The sequence below is a fragment of the Strigops habroptila genome (assembly GCF_004027225.2).
Source record: "Strigops habroptila isolate Jane chromosome 13 unlocalized genomic scaffold, bStrHab1.2.pri S16, whole genome shotgun sequence".
NCBI classification, from domain to species: domain Eukaryota; kingdom Metazoa; phylum Chordata; class Aves; order Psittaciformes; family Psittacidae; genus Strigops; species Strigops habroptila.
The window spans coordinates 9,722,985-9,738,506 of NW_022651054.1; the positions used below are offsets into that span (position 1 = coordinate 9,722,985).

A 15,522-nucleotide genomic window follows, 5' to 3' on the forward strand; every position below is an offset into this window, starting at 1 on the left:
TACAAGCTCTCCTATTGGTTGGTTAACGTTGTACGGCGGAAGCGTTGTGCAGGTGCAGTGGGTGCCGCCATCGCGGTATCAATGGCGCTGCCCGTAGAGGAATGGCAGCTATGCGCCTCCCGGCGCTGGGCCGCGCTGGACCCGGCGCTACGGGAGCGGTTAGCGGCGGCGTCGCTGCACGACGCGGTGCGCCTGGGCTGCGGCCTGCTCCGGTGAGCCGCGGGGCCGGGTGGGCTGGGGCGGAGCGGGGCGGAGCGCGGAGCTTGACCCTCGTGTCCCGCAGGCCTGAAGTGGAGGCGGCGGCTCTGCAGCGGTTGTGCCGCCGGGCGCGGGCGGGCAAGGAGCCGGCGGCAGCGCGCTTCTACAGGGAGGAGGGAAACCAGTTGTTCGGCCGCCGCCATTACGGTGCCGCCCTGAGGCTCTACTCGCAGGTAGGTGAGGAGGAGGCAGCCCCCGGGGCCTCCGCCGAAGGATGCGCCCATGAGGGGGTCCCCGTCGAGGGCCCTTCCCGCTGAGGCAGCAGCTCCCCGGTCTCCACAGGCGGCAGCCCATGAGCTCCCCGGCAGCCCCGAGGTGTCCATCTGCTTCGCCAACCGCTCCGCCGCCCTCTTCCACCTCGGGCGCTTTGAGGTAAGTTGTGGTGGGGAAGCGGGTCCAACGTGGGCCTGTCCCCATCACCGAGCTCCTGGGTGTCCTTGAGGTCCCACAGTGGTCCCCAAGCAAGGCTGCGCACCCAGAGAGCGGCTTCAGGCCTCCTGTGAGGCAAGAGGTGGTGCTGGGGCGTGAGGCCGAGCACCCTCTGAGGTGTTACCACAGTGTTTGCACACAGGGTTCAGGTAGGTGCTTCTAAAAGCCCTGCAGAAACGGGTATTTGATTGTTAAGATAGATCAGATGTGCTTCTGAAGCTGTGCTTAAAGCATCCATCATTACTTTCTGAAGGATTCCTGCTTTGCTTCTTGTTCTGTGTCAAGAGGATTTGTTTGGCCAAGAGATTGGCTGTGTGCGTGGAAATTGATCATCAAGTTATGGCTGCCCCATCCCTGGCAGTGTTCAAGGCCAGGTTGGACACAGGGGCTTGGAGCAACCTGCTCTAGTGGAAGGTGTCCCTGCCCGTGGCAAGGGGTTGGAACTGGATGAGCTTTAAGGTCCCTTCACCGAAACCATTCCATGGTTCTATTAAAGCATTCTGCATCTTAGATGCAATGAAAGAGTACGAGTCTCATCTGGTTTCCAAGTACATTTAGACGGCCTTGGCTTTGTTTCTAGGTTTGTTTAGAAGACATTGCCAGGGCAGAAAGTCATGGCTATCCAGACAGGCTGCTGCCCAAGGTCTTGCTGCGGAAAGCTGAATGTCTGCTGTGCCTGGGGAGGCTACAGGAGGCAGCAGATGCCCTCAGCGTGGTGGAGAATAGAATTGCAATGGATGGGATCATGACTAGTCCTGCACACCAGACACTGCTAAAACAGTTAAGTCAACTGAAGGTTAAAATACATGAGAAAGAGAGCTGCCCACAGCCTGCACGAGAAGCACGTGGAGACATTCAAAGAGAGTCAGAGATCTGGGAAGAGAATGACAGTATTTCAGGTGCATCTTCATCTTTGAGCTTGAAGTTTGATACAGAGAGAGGACGTCACTTGGTGGCTTCCCAGGACATCCTGCCAGGACAGAGTCTGTTGAAAGAGGAGGCCTTTGTAAGCGTGCTCTGCCCAGGGGAGAGCCTTCTTCTGCAGGACAGCAGTGAAACAGCGTGGGATACTCAAGTCACTAATGCAGATCTTTATTGCCACCGTTGTCTGAGGCAGCTCTTGGCCTCAGTGCCTTGCAGTGGGTGCAGTTATGCGAAGTATTGCAGCCAGAACTGTGCAGACATGGCCTGGGAGCAGTACCACAGGACAGAGTGCTCCCTGGGACCACTGCTCCTCACATTAGGGGTCTTTTGCCACGTTGCCTTGAGGACTGTTCTACTGGCAGGATTTGCAGAGGTTAGCAGGCTGGTGGAATGGTCCCACGATGGTGACAAGGACCTTCATAACCCTGAGGCAAGATGCAAACATCTTGGTGAGGCTGCAGATACACGAGCTGGTACCAGAGGTATCCCTGGTTGTAATGACAATGGTCAGTACCAGAGTTCTTACCAGGCTGTGTTCAACCTTTTGCCACATGCTGAGAAGCACAGCCCTGACCATAAGTTCCTTTGCATGCTGAGTGTAGTAGCCATATGCAAACAGCTGCAAGAAGCTGGCCTAGAGGCTGCTGTTCTGAATCAGGAATCAGCTGAGAAGTTGTCCAAACCTAAGACATGTGCAAAAACATCAGGTGAATTGTCTCCAGAGCTGAAGACTGTGGCAGAAGCGATGCTGAGGCATGTGTTGCAGCTGCAATGTAATGCACAAGCCATCACTGTGATGCAGGAGTCAGGTAAGATAAAAGCTTTTAAGCCCTTCTCTCTTATCCTTCCTCATCCAGCTTGTATGAGGTGAAGAGGTTGAACAGTCAGTTGCAGATGGGAATGACTTGCTAAAATGTAATGGCCTATCCCATGCTGGCCTGTTCTTTGGTGCACATGTAGAGAGTATTTAGCTATTATTTATTGCAGCAATATAGTAGAAACCTTTCTACCACTCTCTGCAGTTGGTCACAGTGCTCGGTGCAGAAGTTGCGTGGGTTATTGAGCTTTCCTTCTCAACCTACTTGTTTTTCCTCTGTCTTCAGGGTCCGGAGATGGTGCTGTTGTAAATAAGAAGCCTGTGCGCCTGGCGACAGCCTTCTTTCCTGTCCTCAGCCTCCTGAACCATTCCTGCTGGCCCAATATCAGCGTGTCATTCAGTGGCACAGCTGCCACCGTCAGGGCATCACAGCCAATTCCAAGTGGCCAAGAGGTTTTCCATTGCTATGGTAAGTATTAACTCTCTGTTTGTCTCAAGGCACAAACATCCTCTCATCTCTACTGGTATGCTAACTGATTATTACTATTATTAATATCATAAATCCCACTATAATGTTGCTAGAGTCTTTGTTTAGGGTGTAAGCCTTGATCAAAGATGTCAATGTAAGATTATATCTCCTGAGCCTGCTGTTTTTTGGTCTCCAGTTATATCCTCTCCAAAAGATGCTATGTCTAGTCTCAAATATAACAAAGATATATTTAGTCTGATGTTAAGAACTTACCTGTTTTAAGATTTCTACCCTTGCCATCCCTTTGCAGGGCCTCACCGATGTAGAATGAGGGTTGCTGAGAGACAACAGCTTCTCAGACAGTATTTCTTTGAGTGTCACTGCCAGGCATGCCTTGAAGAGTTAGAGTCTGATGTCAACAGTGTGGTGGCCATGAGAAACTCATTCTGCTGTCCTACCTGCCAGGCTCCAATGCAGGTAGTTCTTCCATAGTTGTGATTGTACAACTTACAGGGATGTGTTTGGGTCTTTGGGAAAGTCAAGAGTTAAAGAGCTCAGTCTGTGATCTCTGCTCAGAAAGCAAAAACCCCTGTAGAGTCAAGACAGTATCTCACTGTGCTTAGCAGCTTTCCTGTAATGTTCTTGTATGTCAGCATTATAGGGAAAATAATGCCTTTAACAGCAAGTTAAAAGCTCTTTGAACTTGATGAAGGAACTTGAGAATATCAGGATCATGGATTAGGGGAAGCGGGGTATTTAGGAAAGAAAATGGAAGCCTGGAGTCTAGAAGAGAAGGTGTGCACACAGGGGCAGTATATAGAGTCACACTCTCTGTAGCTCACAGGGTGTGAGTGAAAACAGCATCTAATGTGGGTTAGATGAGGAGAAGTCAAGGCAGTATGTGTATTGTGTGAACATGAATTGTGTACCACATAACCCTGCTTTGGCCTAATCTATAACTCACATAGTAATAGCTATTCCTGGAAGTTTATCATCAAATCAAATAACCCAATAGCAATTTAAAAGCAAGTCACTTCGTTTAATGAATGCAGCTGAGAAACAATTTAGCATCTCTATAACACAGTGCAGAGATAACAGAGATGGTTAAGCTTTGAGTTGAACGTGAGCAGGAATGATCACAGGGTTGATTTCCACAGGGAGAGGACATGCTTTGCTGTTCAAATGAAGCTTGTGCAATCTCAGTCAGCAGAGAGAGCCTGTCACGCCGTTTACAGGATCTTCAGCAACAAATCAAGAATGCATTAGAGCTGCTAAGAGACAGGAAGGCTGGTAAGACTCAGCTTTAAGGTCAGCAGCTAGTGAATATACATCGGGAGGCGTAGTTGTAGCCATGAGATGGCACTGTTGCTTATGCAGTTGGGGTCTCCTGGCACGCACTCTGGTGTCCCTGGGGACTTGAGCTTTAGGTTTTTTATACCCCTGATCCGGGTGTTAATCTAAGTCACACGCTGTTCCATAGTAACCCAAGGAACTCAGGGTAACATTGGAGTTACACATTCCCAAGCCTTGCTTTCCTGGGGTGAATCAGGCCAACACTGTTTTATAATAAGCAGGGTTGTAGAAGAAGTCAATGTTGAATCCAAATCTAGCTGTGTAAGATGCAAAGATGAGACTGGATTGATTTTAGCTCATGGATCATGGAAAGCTAGAGACTGGCCAGTAAGATTAATTTTATACCCTGTTTTATTATAGATCAAGCTATTAAAATGCTCCAGAGGTGTCAGATGAATGCTGGAAACTTCTTGTCTCCAGAGCATTTGCTGATGGGAGAGATGGAGGATCATCTGGCACAGGTCTATGCTACTCTTGGTATGGCATTGTCTTCTCATTAGCTTTGGTTTTGTGACCTTTGAATTTAACAAGACTTGCCTTTTCTCTGACCAGCCCTTTCACTTGTTTCCTACTGTATTTCTCTGGTTTTGACAGCAGAGCTTTTGGAAAGACTCCTTTGGCCAAAACTGCATCCCCAACAGCCAGTGAACAATAATGTCATCTCATGTTCTTCTAGATTCCCTGTCCTGCTTCTGAGGTCAGCAGCCTCCCAAAGAATGCTGTGGACATAGTTCATTGCATTTTGCATAATGCTGTCAGATTCTTTGGGTGGCAATAGCTCTAGAGAGTATTTATTCATGACTCCTTTCTTGTTTTGTTATGTTTTTCCCATCAGGGAAGTGGCAGGAAGCAGCCAGACATCTGCAGAGGAGTATTGAGATTGTGGAAATGCATCATGGACCATCAAGTGTAGAAATAGGTCATGAACTCTTCAAGCTGGCACAAATTCTCTTCAATGGGTAAATTAGCTTTCATTCTCTGTCCCATCCCTTCCCTGCCTCACTCCTGTGTGTCTGACACAGCATCATGGCAAGTGGTCCTTGGCACCATCAGGATGTCTCACAGGACCCCAGCCAGTCTGGCACAGGCACAGAAGTTGGCCATTACTCAAGTGCAAGTTCATTAACCCCACTGGGGATCACTTATACCTCATGACTCTCTTTGGACCCATTTCTCTGCTTTGTGCCTGTCTATTCTTTTCCTCTCACTGGCTCCATTTATTCCCTGCCCTATTATTTTGACAACTATCCCCCCTTGGTGTGTATATCTCAGTTGTATAATGTTGCTGACATCCTTTCAAAGGAGGAAATAAAATCCTCTTGCTCTATTTTGGCCCTATTTGGGCAAGCAAATCCCCTGACTGCCTCTGAAAGTCTTCTCACACCACCTCTCTTTAACTGAATTGATTTTAGTGGGAGCTGCAGTGAGGAAGTAAGTGAGTACCTATAGTCCAAGATAATGTTTTAAGTTTTTCTCTATCTCCTTACCTTTCCCCTTACCATGTTCCCTTTGCAGCCAAAGTGCACAGTAATTGCCTGGTGCTGAAAGGCAGAGGAGGGTAGGATCTACCCACAAACAGGTTTAGGTTTTTTAGAGGGGTTAAAGGTTTTGTAAGTCAAAGAGCAGAATTAAGTATATTTATACTCTGTTTTTACTCTCTCCCTATTTCAGATTTGCAGTTTCTGAAGCTCTGAGCACGATTCAAAGAGCAGAGGAGATTTTGTCGGTGCACTGTGGTCCTCAGAGTACTCAGATCCAGGAACTACAAGAAATGAAGACTTGCCTCTTAGAGCTTCCCAGAAGCATCCTTCAGAGGACTTAATTTCCCTGTCAAAGGAAGCTGCAATGTGATCTTTCATCAAAGCTAAGTTTCATGTGGTAAGGTAGTCGTGTAGTACAAGCTAGAAAATCATGTGTAACAACAACTTGAATGAAGTCTGAAATGCTCTTTAGTGAGCCTGTTGTAAATAAAATGACCAGTTGTAACATAAGGGGTCTGTGTGTGGTATGGTGGGAATAGATGCTGTTGTATAATTTCTGCCTGTGGGTTTGAAGCAAACATTTGAGGTGCTTGTGTATGCCTGTGTTTCTAGAGATGGGAATCTCCCATGTGTGGTTATGAACATGCAGACATCCAGGGCACACTGCCTTTTATTTCTAATGCTGTGAAGCACTTTTCTTCTTGCCAGCATGAAATGTAAATGGTTGGAATGGGTGAGGCAGTAGGCTGGGAAATGCAAACTTACAGGCTATAGGAGGGGGCACTGCAGAACTTGAAGGGCTGAGGGATTCAGTATAAACAACTGGCATCAGGTTGGAAGATGGGAAAATGCAGTATACACCAGATGGTGTAGCACATAGAACTGAATTGTGGCTCATCTAGGGAAAAAGGGAGTGTGAAGGCATATGACACAGGCAATCTTTCAAGGGAGAATACTGGGGCTTACTGAAATTAATAGCAAAAGCTCTTTTATTGCAGCATGAAGGCATAAGATTTGCAAGTTGTGTCTTTGTGCAGCAGAGCAGGGAGCCAGTATCCCTCCCAATGCCACCCTTTCCATTTGGGCCCTACCATTGCAGATTATTGTGAAGGGATCTAAACACTCCTGGGATCCAGGATCTTGCCGATGAAGAGGAGGGTTCCAGTGGTATCATCTCTCAGTACAAGAAGGAAGGGTCTGTCCACGTGATATTCTATGGGGAAGGTCAGACGAGCAGCATTCACCCCAGGATTTGGTGTGGATCCTTCCCCATCTTCAATAAGCTCCAGAACTGCCTTGTGTTGCACATGAGATAGGCTAATAGGTTTGGCAGAAATCTTGGTAAAATCAGGTGATGTGAAAAGTGATTGGAGCCCTGGAGAAGAGAAAGAAAATTCCATTAACTGAAAGCATAGATTGCAGATGGGGGAGCAGTACTGCTGATGCTGTGATCCAGGAGGGCATGTAGCTGCTCTGGTAGAGTTTATTGGGGATAACAGGAAGAAGCTTACATCTGTTTCTACTGAGCTTCTCCCTCTCAATGTCAGAAGCATTGTATGAGCTTGGTGGAAAGATGTGATGAAAAGTTGAAGAGTCCTGGACCAAAGTGATTTAGTTGCTGGTGAAATCTCTACACACAGACAGCAGGACCTAACGAATAACCCACCAGCTTCATATTCTTCTGAGAGCAGGAAGCAACTTGCCCACTGCTTTGAGCCCTGGCAGTTTGTAGAGGGTGTGTGATGTACATACTTGTCTCCTTCAGCATGCTGCCAAGTGCCTCTTCATAGTTCAGCTTGAGTTTGGGCAAGCTCAGCACAGCATGGACTGTCTTCAGCTCCTTGTCCACATCGTGGACAAACTCAGAAGTAAGGCTTTCCTCAATCAGAGTCATATTCTGGGTCACCTTTGTAGGCAGGAAGAACATGGCACTGATTCCCTCTGTCAGTGGGAGCTGGGCAATCTGGAATGCCATTTAAAAATGAGAAGGGGTCATATTAATAAAAAACAGTTTCACTTATCAAGTGCTGTCTCTTCCCTGTTGAATCCTGTAATGAACTGCAGTATTGCTTTGGGGGATTCTCATCTGGAACACCTCTGAGCTCATACTACAGCGAAAGATTGGTTGAAAGAGGCAGAGATGGAAAAGTTTGGCTCAGTGTGCCCTGCCTTTCTTGCCCAACCTTCAGTCAAGCAATACAGGGTAGTAGGACCTGTGTGTTATTTAAGTTCTGGCCTGCTTGTCACAGAGCCAATGTATAAGTAAGATATTCTAAGGAATCAACAGACTGCCTTTCAAAATAGGGATTGCAAAAGTAGGCTGATGGGAGGAGCAAGGCTGTCTTCTGGAGTGGGTTAACAGGTAAGTGTAGCTGAGCCTGTTCCTCAGTAGGTTTAGGAGATCTTGTGCAATATTTGCTCTCTGACCTTGCAGTTGAGTTCTGAGTCAAAACCATATCGCAGTATGGCTTTGGGGTCTGACATCATGGACACCTTCACAGTTCTGTCCTCATCCAGATGGAAGTCCTTCAGGACAGTCTTCTTGGTGTCAAACTTGGTTTTCCAGGTCCCTGTTTTTTTAAAAAGAAAAAACGGAGGAATTTCTGGAATAATAGCACAGGAAACCAGGTCTGTGTCTGTGGCTGAGTAATCTTGTGCTTTATATATACAGTATTTGTGCTTTAAGAGTGGAGGCATAAGTGAATGATGATAGGGATGGAAATAGACTGATTAGAGCTACTGATTTACTGCCACTCTTTGGCTCCTCCTTTTCATCTGAGAATTGACTAAATGGGAAATGAAAAAATCTAGCCAGTGTATGGGTGGAGTAGCTATTGAGTAGTTGATTTCTACTTATGTAATTACAAAACTATTTTAAAGGGTAACAGTTGTGTCAATGCATATGAAGTGCTTCTCTCCCCACCCTTTATTTTGCTCCTTGTCTCTAAGCAGTAATTCTCCAGGACACTGCCTTACAGCATGTTCTAGAACAGCCTTTATTATTTCCCTCTTTACAGTGGTAAAAAGGCTCAGCACACTCTTTAAGCTGTGCCTTCCCTAAATGGTAATATTCTGTCTCTTGCTGTGGAGTTTTATGTGCTTAAGCTTTCTTCTCTGATCTCTTACTGTAAACAGGTCAAGATTCAGCTTCCCAAGAGTACTGATTCCTCCCTTGAGGACTCCCTCTTTTCAGGTAGCATGCATTTTCTCTTCTTTCCTAAATGTTCTCAAACACTTTCTTCTTACACTCTGTCTCTTTGACAGAGTCTGTTTGCTCTGTTCAGAGTGAGAGCATTCCTCCTTGTCTCTTCTGACACAAGCTTAATAGACCCTTTCCGTAACCAAGTACACAACATTCTTACCCTTGAAGTAAGCAGCCCCAGCAAGGAGAATGCTGACATCTGTGGGCATGTCCTTCATAAACCGCATAATCCTGCCCTTTGTCTGCTGCCGTACCCAGTTGTTGACTTCTTGGAGGTCTAACTGGGTATTGCCACTTAGCACCTTCAGACGCATCCTATAGGACTTCTCCAGTTGGCCGTGAAATCCAGGCTTCACCCTCAGCCCTGGGGAACAAAAACATTGATATTGCAGCTGGCTCCCTTATCAAAACAATCTCAAGGCAGCAGATTGCAACCCAAAGCCCAGCAGCAGTTCTCTCATAGAGCATCTGAGGCTGTGTGTATACAGAAACCTGCTTTGAAGAAGAATGACTGAAGGCACATTGAGGAAACTCATCCAAATCCTATAGCCACCCATGCTGGAATATGGCATAACTCTCTTCTGAAAAGTAAAGAGAGGAGATAAGAACAGAAGGCTTGGACACAGCTATTCCTGCACATCAGTCTTTCTTCTTTCTCCAGCTTGCTTTAAGTGTACAGCTTACTCAACCTATTGGATTCTTGGAAGCAGCAGGTTCCAAAAGATAGCTCTTAGCTGTCTCAGCAGATGTTTACTTCATGCCAAAAGCAGACATTTCAAATAGTTCTGCAAGGAATTAAACAAAGGAATATTGCTGAATGCTATCACAAATAGAAAATGTGATTTGTGGTTCCTGGAAGTCAGCAACACCTGCCAGAAACCCTGGAGTGAAGGCAAAATTCTCAGCAAGTTTGTTCTAGGTCTTCCTTGTGTTTGCTGCTGTGTCACCAGTGTCTTTGTGTGCATAAGTCTTTGTTTATGTGCACACAAACTTCCAGGCTTCTTTTGGAGCAGGGACAGCATTCCATGCACTGTCTGCGTCTTGGCTTAACAGTATGTCAGAGCCAAAGCTGTTAGTGTGGTGTCACTCAGTGTGTTTTACCTGCTGCTAGTTATTTAGGTAAGATTTGATAGAGGGGAAGAAGGACTTTTACTTTTCTCCAAGATGATACGGGAGGCACTTTTCATGCTCTTCTCTGGCCCAGTCACACTGCTCAGTAGCTCCTTGTAAGTGTTGTGGACTTCAGCTTTGTTGAGCAGATCATAGAAGAGAGCACGAGAAATCACATCTTCTGTTCGTTCTCCAGCCCCTGCCAACAAGAAGGGCAAACTGTGTGAGGGAAGGTCTGTCAAACCCAACACCAGGTGAGGATAAGGGGTAAGAACTCACCAAGTGAGAGACCAGAAAGTGCTGTAGCCAGGCTGAATGGAGACAGCAGGACATTAGCAGTGGCTGTCCGGCTAGATTGCTGCCGGTACAGATCATAGCCAAAGTTGGAGACTGCAGCTGCCAGCTTGTTTACAGGGCTCTTATAGAATGGATCTTCTTCTTCAACCTCACCAGCTCCATCAGCAGTGGCAGAGTTCTAGCAGGTACCGGGAACACTCTGGTTAGACTTAGTTTACAAGAGTAGGTACAGTCATGAAAAGTATTTCAAAGGCAAGGACTCTACAGATCCTCTCCTGTGAGCTACAGAAAGACTGGCTTAATCTTATAGATAGCGTAGGAACTTTAAAGTGTAGGAACAGAGAGTGTAGTTACTTTAAAGTGTCCCAGTAAAGCTGAAGGCAGCACTTAGATTGGAATCCACTACTTCTGCTTCACAGTCATCCTCTGACGTAAGGCTTTATCTAGATAAAGCAGGAGTTAGTCTCATTATGTTGCTAAATAAAACCCTAGTAACTTAGGAGGGTAGTGCTTAATCCTTCCCTAAGATTCTCTAAATTGAATTACCTCCTCCACGTATCTCTCCCTCACTCTTTGTGTGTTGTCTCCTACTCACCTGCTCAGTAGCTGAGTTCTGGGATCTGCTTGGGACAGTTAAGAGACCCAGGAAAAGGAGAACCACTGGAATCTGCATGCCTGAACCTACAGAGTAAGAAAACAACAGAAGTAATTTAAGCAACCAAACAAAAACATCTCTACCACTGCTATTCACTAGGTTGTGTCAGGAACTGCAATGACACATGTTGCTGCTTGTCCTTTCCTATTTTGAAACACACATCTGATCTTAGCTGGGTTTTCTTCTTTGGTTTGAAGTATTCAGCCAGCCTGGCCCCAATGACTTTAAAATTGGGCAAGCACACACGTCTGGGTGTGCCTGAGCACAAAAGCAGATATGTGTGGCCCAAACCACACTGATGCTGGCAGTTACTGAGTGCCAAGGTCCAAAAAAGCACTAAATCATCTATCTTCTGGGGTTTAGACTTTAAAAAAAAATCAATACTTCATTTGTAAAAGGTAGCAAATCCATATTGTTGAATGGAGCAGAAAGCAAAACAGACTGGTTACTGCTCTGCTACTCAAGTTACCTGCCTCAGGCAGTAGTTTGTCATGTTTCTTGTGTCCACAAGGCTGTACAGCTTATATGCATCCTCTGCTTCTTATTTGTAATTTGATAAAGTAAAAGTAGAAGAGCTTTCTTAAAAGACAGTAAGGAAAGGGGCTGGAAGTAAATACCTAAACTAGGCCAGATCTAGAGAAGAAGTGAAAGACAGAGCTTGGCTTATTCACTGCTTTAATGGAGGTGGGAGAAAAGTACTAAACTCCCCAAAGCTGTTCCTTCTGTGGAATCATAGAATGATTCTGTGGATCATAGAATCCACTTTTAATCACTGCAGTATTGGCGTGTGTGGCCCTTCCAGACCAGATCTGTCTGGTCCAAAGGGCAGTGTGTAACCCAGGGTTTCACTGCGGGTAAACCAGAGCTACTGCATGAGTGTCATGCCCCCAAGAACAGACGCCACCGAGGCTGGTCTGAAGCAATGTTTATAGAGATTCCCAGAAATTAAAGGAAGAGGGTTGTATTTAGCTAACCCCTGTGATCCAGGCATCCAGTGAAGCAGGAGAAAGAACATGTGTTTCACATTAACTTCAGCTGTAAAGAAAACATGCCTGCTGGTAGAAACACAACGTAAAGCCACGTGGCTACAAGAGCCCCAGTTCGGTGCAGGCAGAGGTTCTGCTTCAGTGAAAGGCACTTCGTTGTTTCCCTTTCCTGCCAAAACCCTTTTCTTCTGGTGGTAGTTCTGCCTTGAAGAAAGAAGTGTCACAGTGGAGGATTAAATTTTCATCTCTGTTTAGACAGGGTAACACAGAAGTGATACCCTCATTTTCCCTGTGCACTTGCATCCTGCTGTTATCCCAGCAGCTGAGCTATTCTGGTGCAGAAGATGCGTATCAAGAGGATTTACTATAGTGGCACAAACCAATGTGTTTGGCGATGTGACAGTGGCTATGATGATGTTGGGATTCCTCTTATCATTGCAGAGTTTTACAATGAAGAGACACCAGGCTGAAAGAGATGTCAGGAGCCCTGCGTTGAGCCTAAGTTAAACAAATCCTAGTGAGGGTTTTCTGCACCAAGCGGAAGAGCTTTCGCTCAGTCTAGTTTAGAGATGAAGGTTTTCCATGGAGCATAACCTTTTCTCTGCAAACAAAACCCATTGTCTCAACACAACCTCTGCTTCCAACTCCCCTGAGCTCCTGGGAGCATGTGAGCGGAGATTGGTTTTGCAGATCTGTATTGTTTTTGCCAGTACTGTCACCAGCTTCATATTTCTCGGGCTTTGCCAAAAGAGCAATTTCCATTTTAGAAAGACAAAGTCTTTTTGCGTTTGAATTGGCCTGAACATCTGGATTCTATTTGCATGTCTCTTAGCCCACAGCCAGAAATGCAGAGAAAAGAATTGGGTTGGAGCAGAGGTGGGATGGTTTCAGGCATGATATTCTTATCTGGGGCTGCCTTTAAAGAGAAGGAGCAGCCGCATGTGATGTTACAGGCAAGAAGGTACTGGAAGAAAACCTTGAGAAATGAGCTGAGAAGCAACTTTGTGCCTGGGAGCTGTCTGTTTCTGAAGGCCTGCAGGTGCAAAGGAAATCTTCTGCTTTCCATCTATAGCAGTACAAGTCTCACATCATTTATAAACACTTTTAGGGGAGCTATGAAACATCACCCGTGAGTTCAGAGAGCTCGCTGTGATCGCTCCACCCCACACCACTAACTCCTTCTGAAGCATCTTGCAACCACTAGCTCGAGAGGATTGGACCACCACCAAAATTGTCACCATTGCAGAGAAAAAGCATGCTCCCAGCTGCAACACAAATGCTAGAAGGGCAGAAACCCACCCCACTTCCCAAGCACGGCGCAGCCCCGGAGGCAAAGAGGTACCCTAGGATGCTGGTGGCTCCCAACCCTTGGTGAGATCTCTCTTTGGGTGGGAATCCCACCTGTTAACACCTGCAGAAGAACCGTTTTCCCCCGTTTCCCAAGTCCTCTGAGAGCTCCCCATCCTCAGCCCCTCTGCTTCCCCTAAGCTAGGGCTGAGCTGCCCCTTACCTCGGGTTACTCCGGTCGCAGGCTCCCAGCGGGTGCGAGTCGGGGACAGTGCGGGTTTGGTGCATCCACATCTGCTTTTTGCTGCTTCCCCCAGCCCAGCCTTCGGCAGGCTTCAGGTTACAGCTTCCCGGGGCTCTCTTAAAGTGCTCTGCTCCCATTTTCCACTGCTGCCACCCTCACACTGAATTGCACTGATTTTTTAGAGCTGCCTTCCAAGTTAAGTGTGATAAGGGCAGTCTGGTGGGTAAAGCACAGGACAGAGATGCGAATGATCCCTGTGTTGTTTGAGCAAGTCTGTCATCCCCATAGTTTTGAGGGAATTTCTCCTGCCTCAAAGGTATGGTTAATGCAGCAACGTTTAGTAGATTTATGGATTTATGTCTATGATTTAAGGGAGAGACTTGTAAAGTAGAAGCAGGATTCTGTTATTGTTCAAAGCAGTTAAAGGGAAGACGGTCAGAAGTGGTTCTATCCAGTGATAGTTACTGGTTAACAAGAAGCTATTAACATAACTGGCTTAGAGTTTGGGGCTGAAAAGAAAGACTGAAAAGCCTTGGTAAAAAAGATGAATTAACAGACTGTTGTAGGAGCTTACAGAATGATAAATGATCTGGAGAAGGGAATGGGGCAGAGGGGTTTAGCTATATTTTGCAATAGAAGGCTCTAGGGGAGCACCCATCAGTGCATGTTTAAATCAAGGGAGTCTATTTTTCATAAGAATTAAATTGTAGAACTCATTGTAACTAGATGTTGCTGAAGGTGAAATATAGATTTTGGGAGGGGAAAAGCCCAACCCAAATCAAATTAGTGAGTGACAGGTCCATTGAAGGCTAACAATGGTCAGGCTGGGTGACACCACCAGAGAACAGTTGGTGTTCCTTATTCCTGGTTATTCTTGGCTTTTTTTTTCCCTCCAGTCATTTGTTACTGGCTACTGGGAGAGCCAGGATACTGGAATAACTGGACACAATAGCTGGTCCAGGGTAGTTTGTCTACTTGGAACTGCTGAAAGTAAATTATACCCAGTAATGCCAGTGTCCCAGCCTAGTCCCGCACTGGGACAACTTTTAGGGCTGCCAGCCTCACCACTAGCAGGTAGGGATGAGTTACTGTACACACTGGCACTGAGCTCGTACAGTCCCTCAGCAAAGAGGAAAGGATGGGTTCAGAGAAGCTTTAGCTGCTGTTTTTTCCAGCTGGGGAAGCAAAGCAGATAGCCTGCCTTGTGATTAGTCAGTGCATCAAAGGTGACCCCTTCTAACAAGAGAAACAGCTCTGCTTTCAACTGCTTCTCAGCTTGCTCTGCGAGCAATCATCTGTAGACAGATGTTTGTACTTGTTAGCCTTCCATCGTCAGCCCAAGGATGGGCTGTGGAGAGATCTTCTAGTGGTTTGCATCTCTTTTTGATACCTTATTTGTGGTATTAAATTGCCCTTTCTGGAAGGACCACTAGAGAAGTTTTTACATCTCGTCTGTATCTTCAAATGAAAGCCCATCTCTTTAAATACAGGTTTGGTTTTAAACCATTTAAATCAGAGTGGCAGCTGTACAGCGTGTTATTATAGACCAAAGCAAGCTTTATTCCTGTAGGTGATGGGTATCCCTGAAATGGTGCATTATACTCATTTAACGAGATGAGTTTTGTTAAATCAATACATTTTATTGTTGTTCTGGGTTGGATTCAAGATAGCAGGCAATATGCTGCCTGAACAATGTTCACCTATGGAAATACTGATCATGTTCATATGAATTTGCTTTAGCAAGGGAAAAATACATCTAATATTAAAGATATTGAGATGTATTTGGTATTCTCAACCAGTGGTGCAGATGAGCTGCAGAGCAGACGCCCTGTGCTAGTCATGTCTTTTCAGAGGAGAGCTCAGTCAAAATGAAAGCTTAGCAATGCAAACTGGAAATTCCTGAGCACAGACATTAATATTACTTTGCATCTTACAAATTGCCTCTTCTGGAGAGTCACTGGAGTGAAAGAGAGTCTTAAGGTTGATGTAACTGATAATTTGTGGAGCAAA

General features: G+C 46.0%; 2 protein-coding genes across 5 annotated transcripts; one reads left to right on the forward strand and one right to left on the reverse strand.

Annotated features, from left to right (window-relative positions):
• Positions 1–71: 71 nt before the first annotated feature.
• SMYD4 (SET and MYND domain containing 4) lies at positions 72–6,241 on the forward strand. Of its 3 annotated transcripts, none has more exons than XM_030472354.1 (10): positions 72–212; positions 284–431; positions 541–630; positions 1,268–2,420; positions 2,715–2,897; positions 3,208–3,374; positions 4,055–4,187; positions 4,611–4,727; positions 5,086–5,209; positions 5,922–6,241. In XM_030472354.1, exons 1-10 carry the CDS (start codon positions 82–84, stop codon positions 6,070–6,072), a joined length of 2,397 nt encoding a protein of 798 aa, XP_030328214.1. In that variant the 5' UTR covers positions 72–81; the 3' UTR covers positions 6,073–6,241. The 3 variants fall into 3 exon arrangements, with proteins under 3 accessions (XP_030328214.1, XP_030328216.1, XP_030328215.1); XM_030472356.1 differs by having other exon boundaries at positions 4,611–4,711; XM_030472355.1 differs by lacking the exon at positions 541–630 and having other exon boundaries at positions 5,922–6,233.
• A 452-nt stretch (positions 6,242–6,693) lies between these two features.
• On the reverse strand, positions 6,694–13,649 carry SERPINF1 (serpin family F member 1). 2 transcript variants are annotated; one of them, XM_030472359.1, is made up of 8 exons: positions 13,492–13,649; positions 10,936–11,015; positions 10,323–10,518; positions 10,087–10,242; positions 9,094–9,297; positions 8,159–8,301; positions 7,484–7,694; positions 6,694–7,106 (listed from the first exon to the last, which is right to left on the reverse strand). In XM_030472359.1, the coding sequence occupies exons 2-8, from the start codon at positions 11,011–11,013 to the stop codon at positions 6,847–6,849; spliced, it is 1,248 nt and encodes a 415-aa protein (XP_030328219.1). In that variant the 5' UTR covers positions 11,014–11,015; positions 13,492–13,649; the 3' UTR covers positions 6,694–6,846. The 2 variants fall into 2 exon arrangements, with proteins under 2 accessions (XP_030328219.1, XP_030328218.1); XM_030472358.1 differs by having other exon boundaries at positions 10,936–11,021.
• Positions 13,650–15,522: the final 1,873 nt, after the last annotated feature.

Bases quoted from the DNA above. Each gene is read 5' to 3' on its own strand.
- SERPINF1 (XM_030472359.1), bottom strand. From the start codon at position 11,013: ATGCAGATTCCAGTGGTTCTCCTTTTCCTGGGTCTCTTAACTGTCCCA. The intron at 8,302-9,093 runs GTAAGAATGTTG...TTAAAAAAACAG, and splicing joins TGGGGCTGCTTACTTCAAGG to GGACCTGGAAAACCAAGTTT. The intron at 7,695-8,158 runs GTCAGAGAGCAA...ATGGCATTCCAG, and splicing joins ACTCAGAACTCAACTGCAAG to ATTGCCCAGCTCCCACTGAC.
- SMYD4 (XM_030472354.1), top strand. From the start codon at position 82: ATGGCGCTGCCCGTAGAGGAATGGCAGCTATGCGCCTCCCGGCGCTGG. The intron at 2,421-2,714 runs GTAAGATAAAAG...CTCTGTCTTCAG, and splicing joins CACTGTGATGCAGGAGTCAG to GGTCCGGAGATGGTGCTGTT. The intron at 4,728-5,085 runs GTATGGCATTGT...TTTTCCCATCAG, and splicing joins ACAGGTCTATGCTACTCTTG to GGAAGTGGCAGGAAGCAGCC.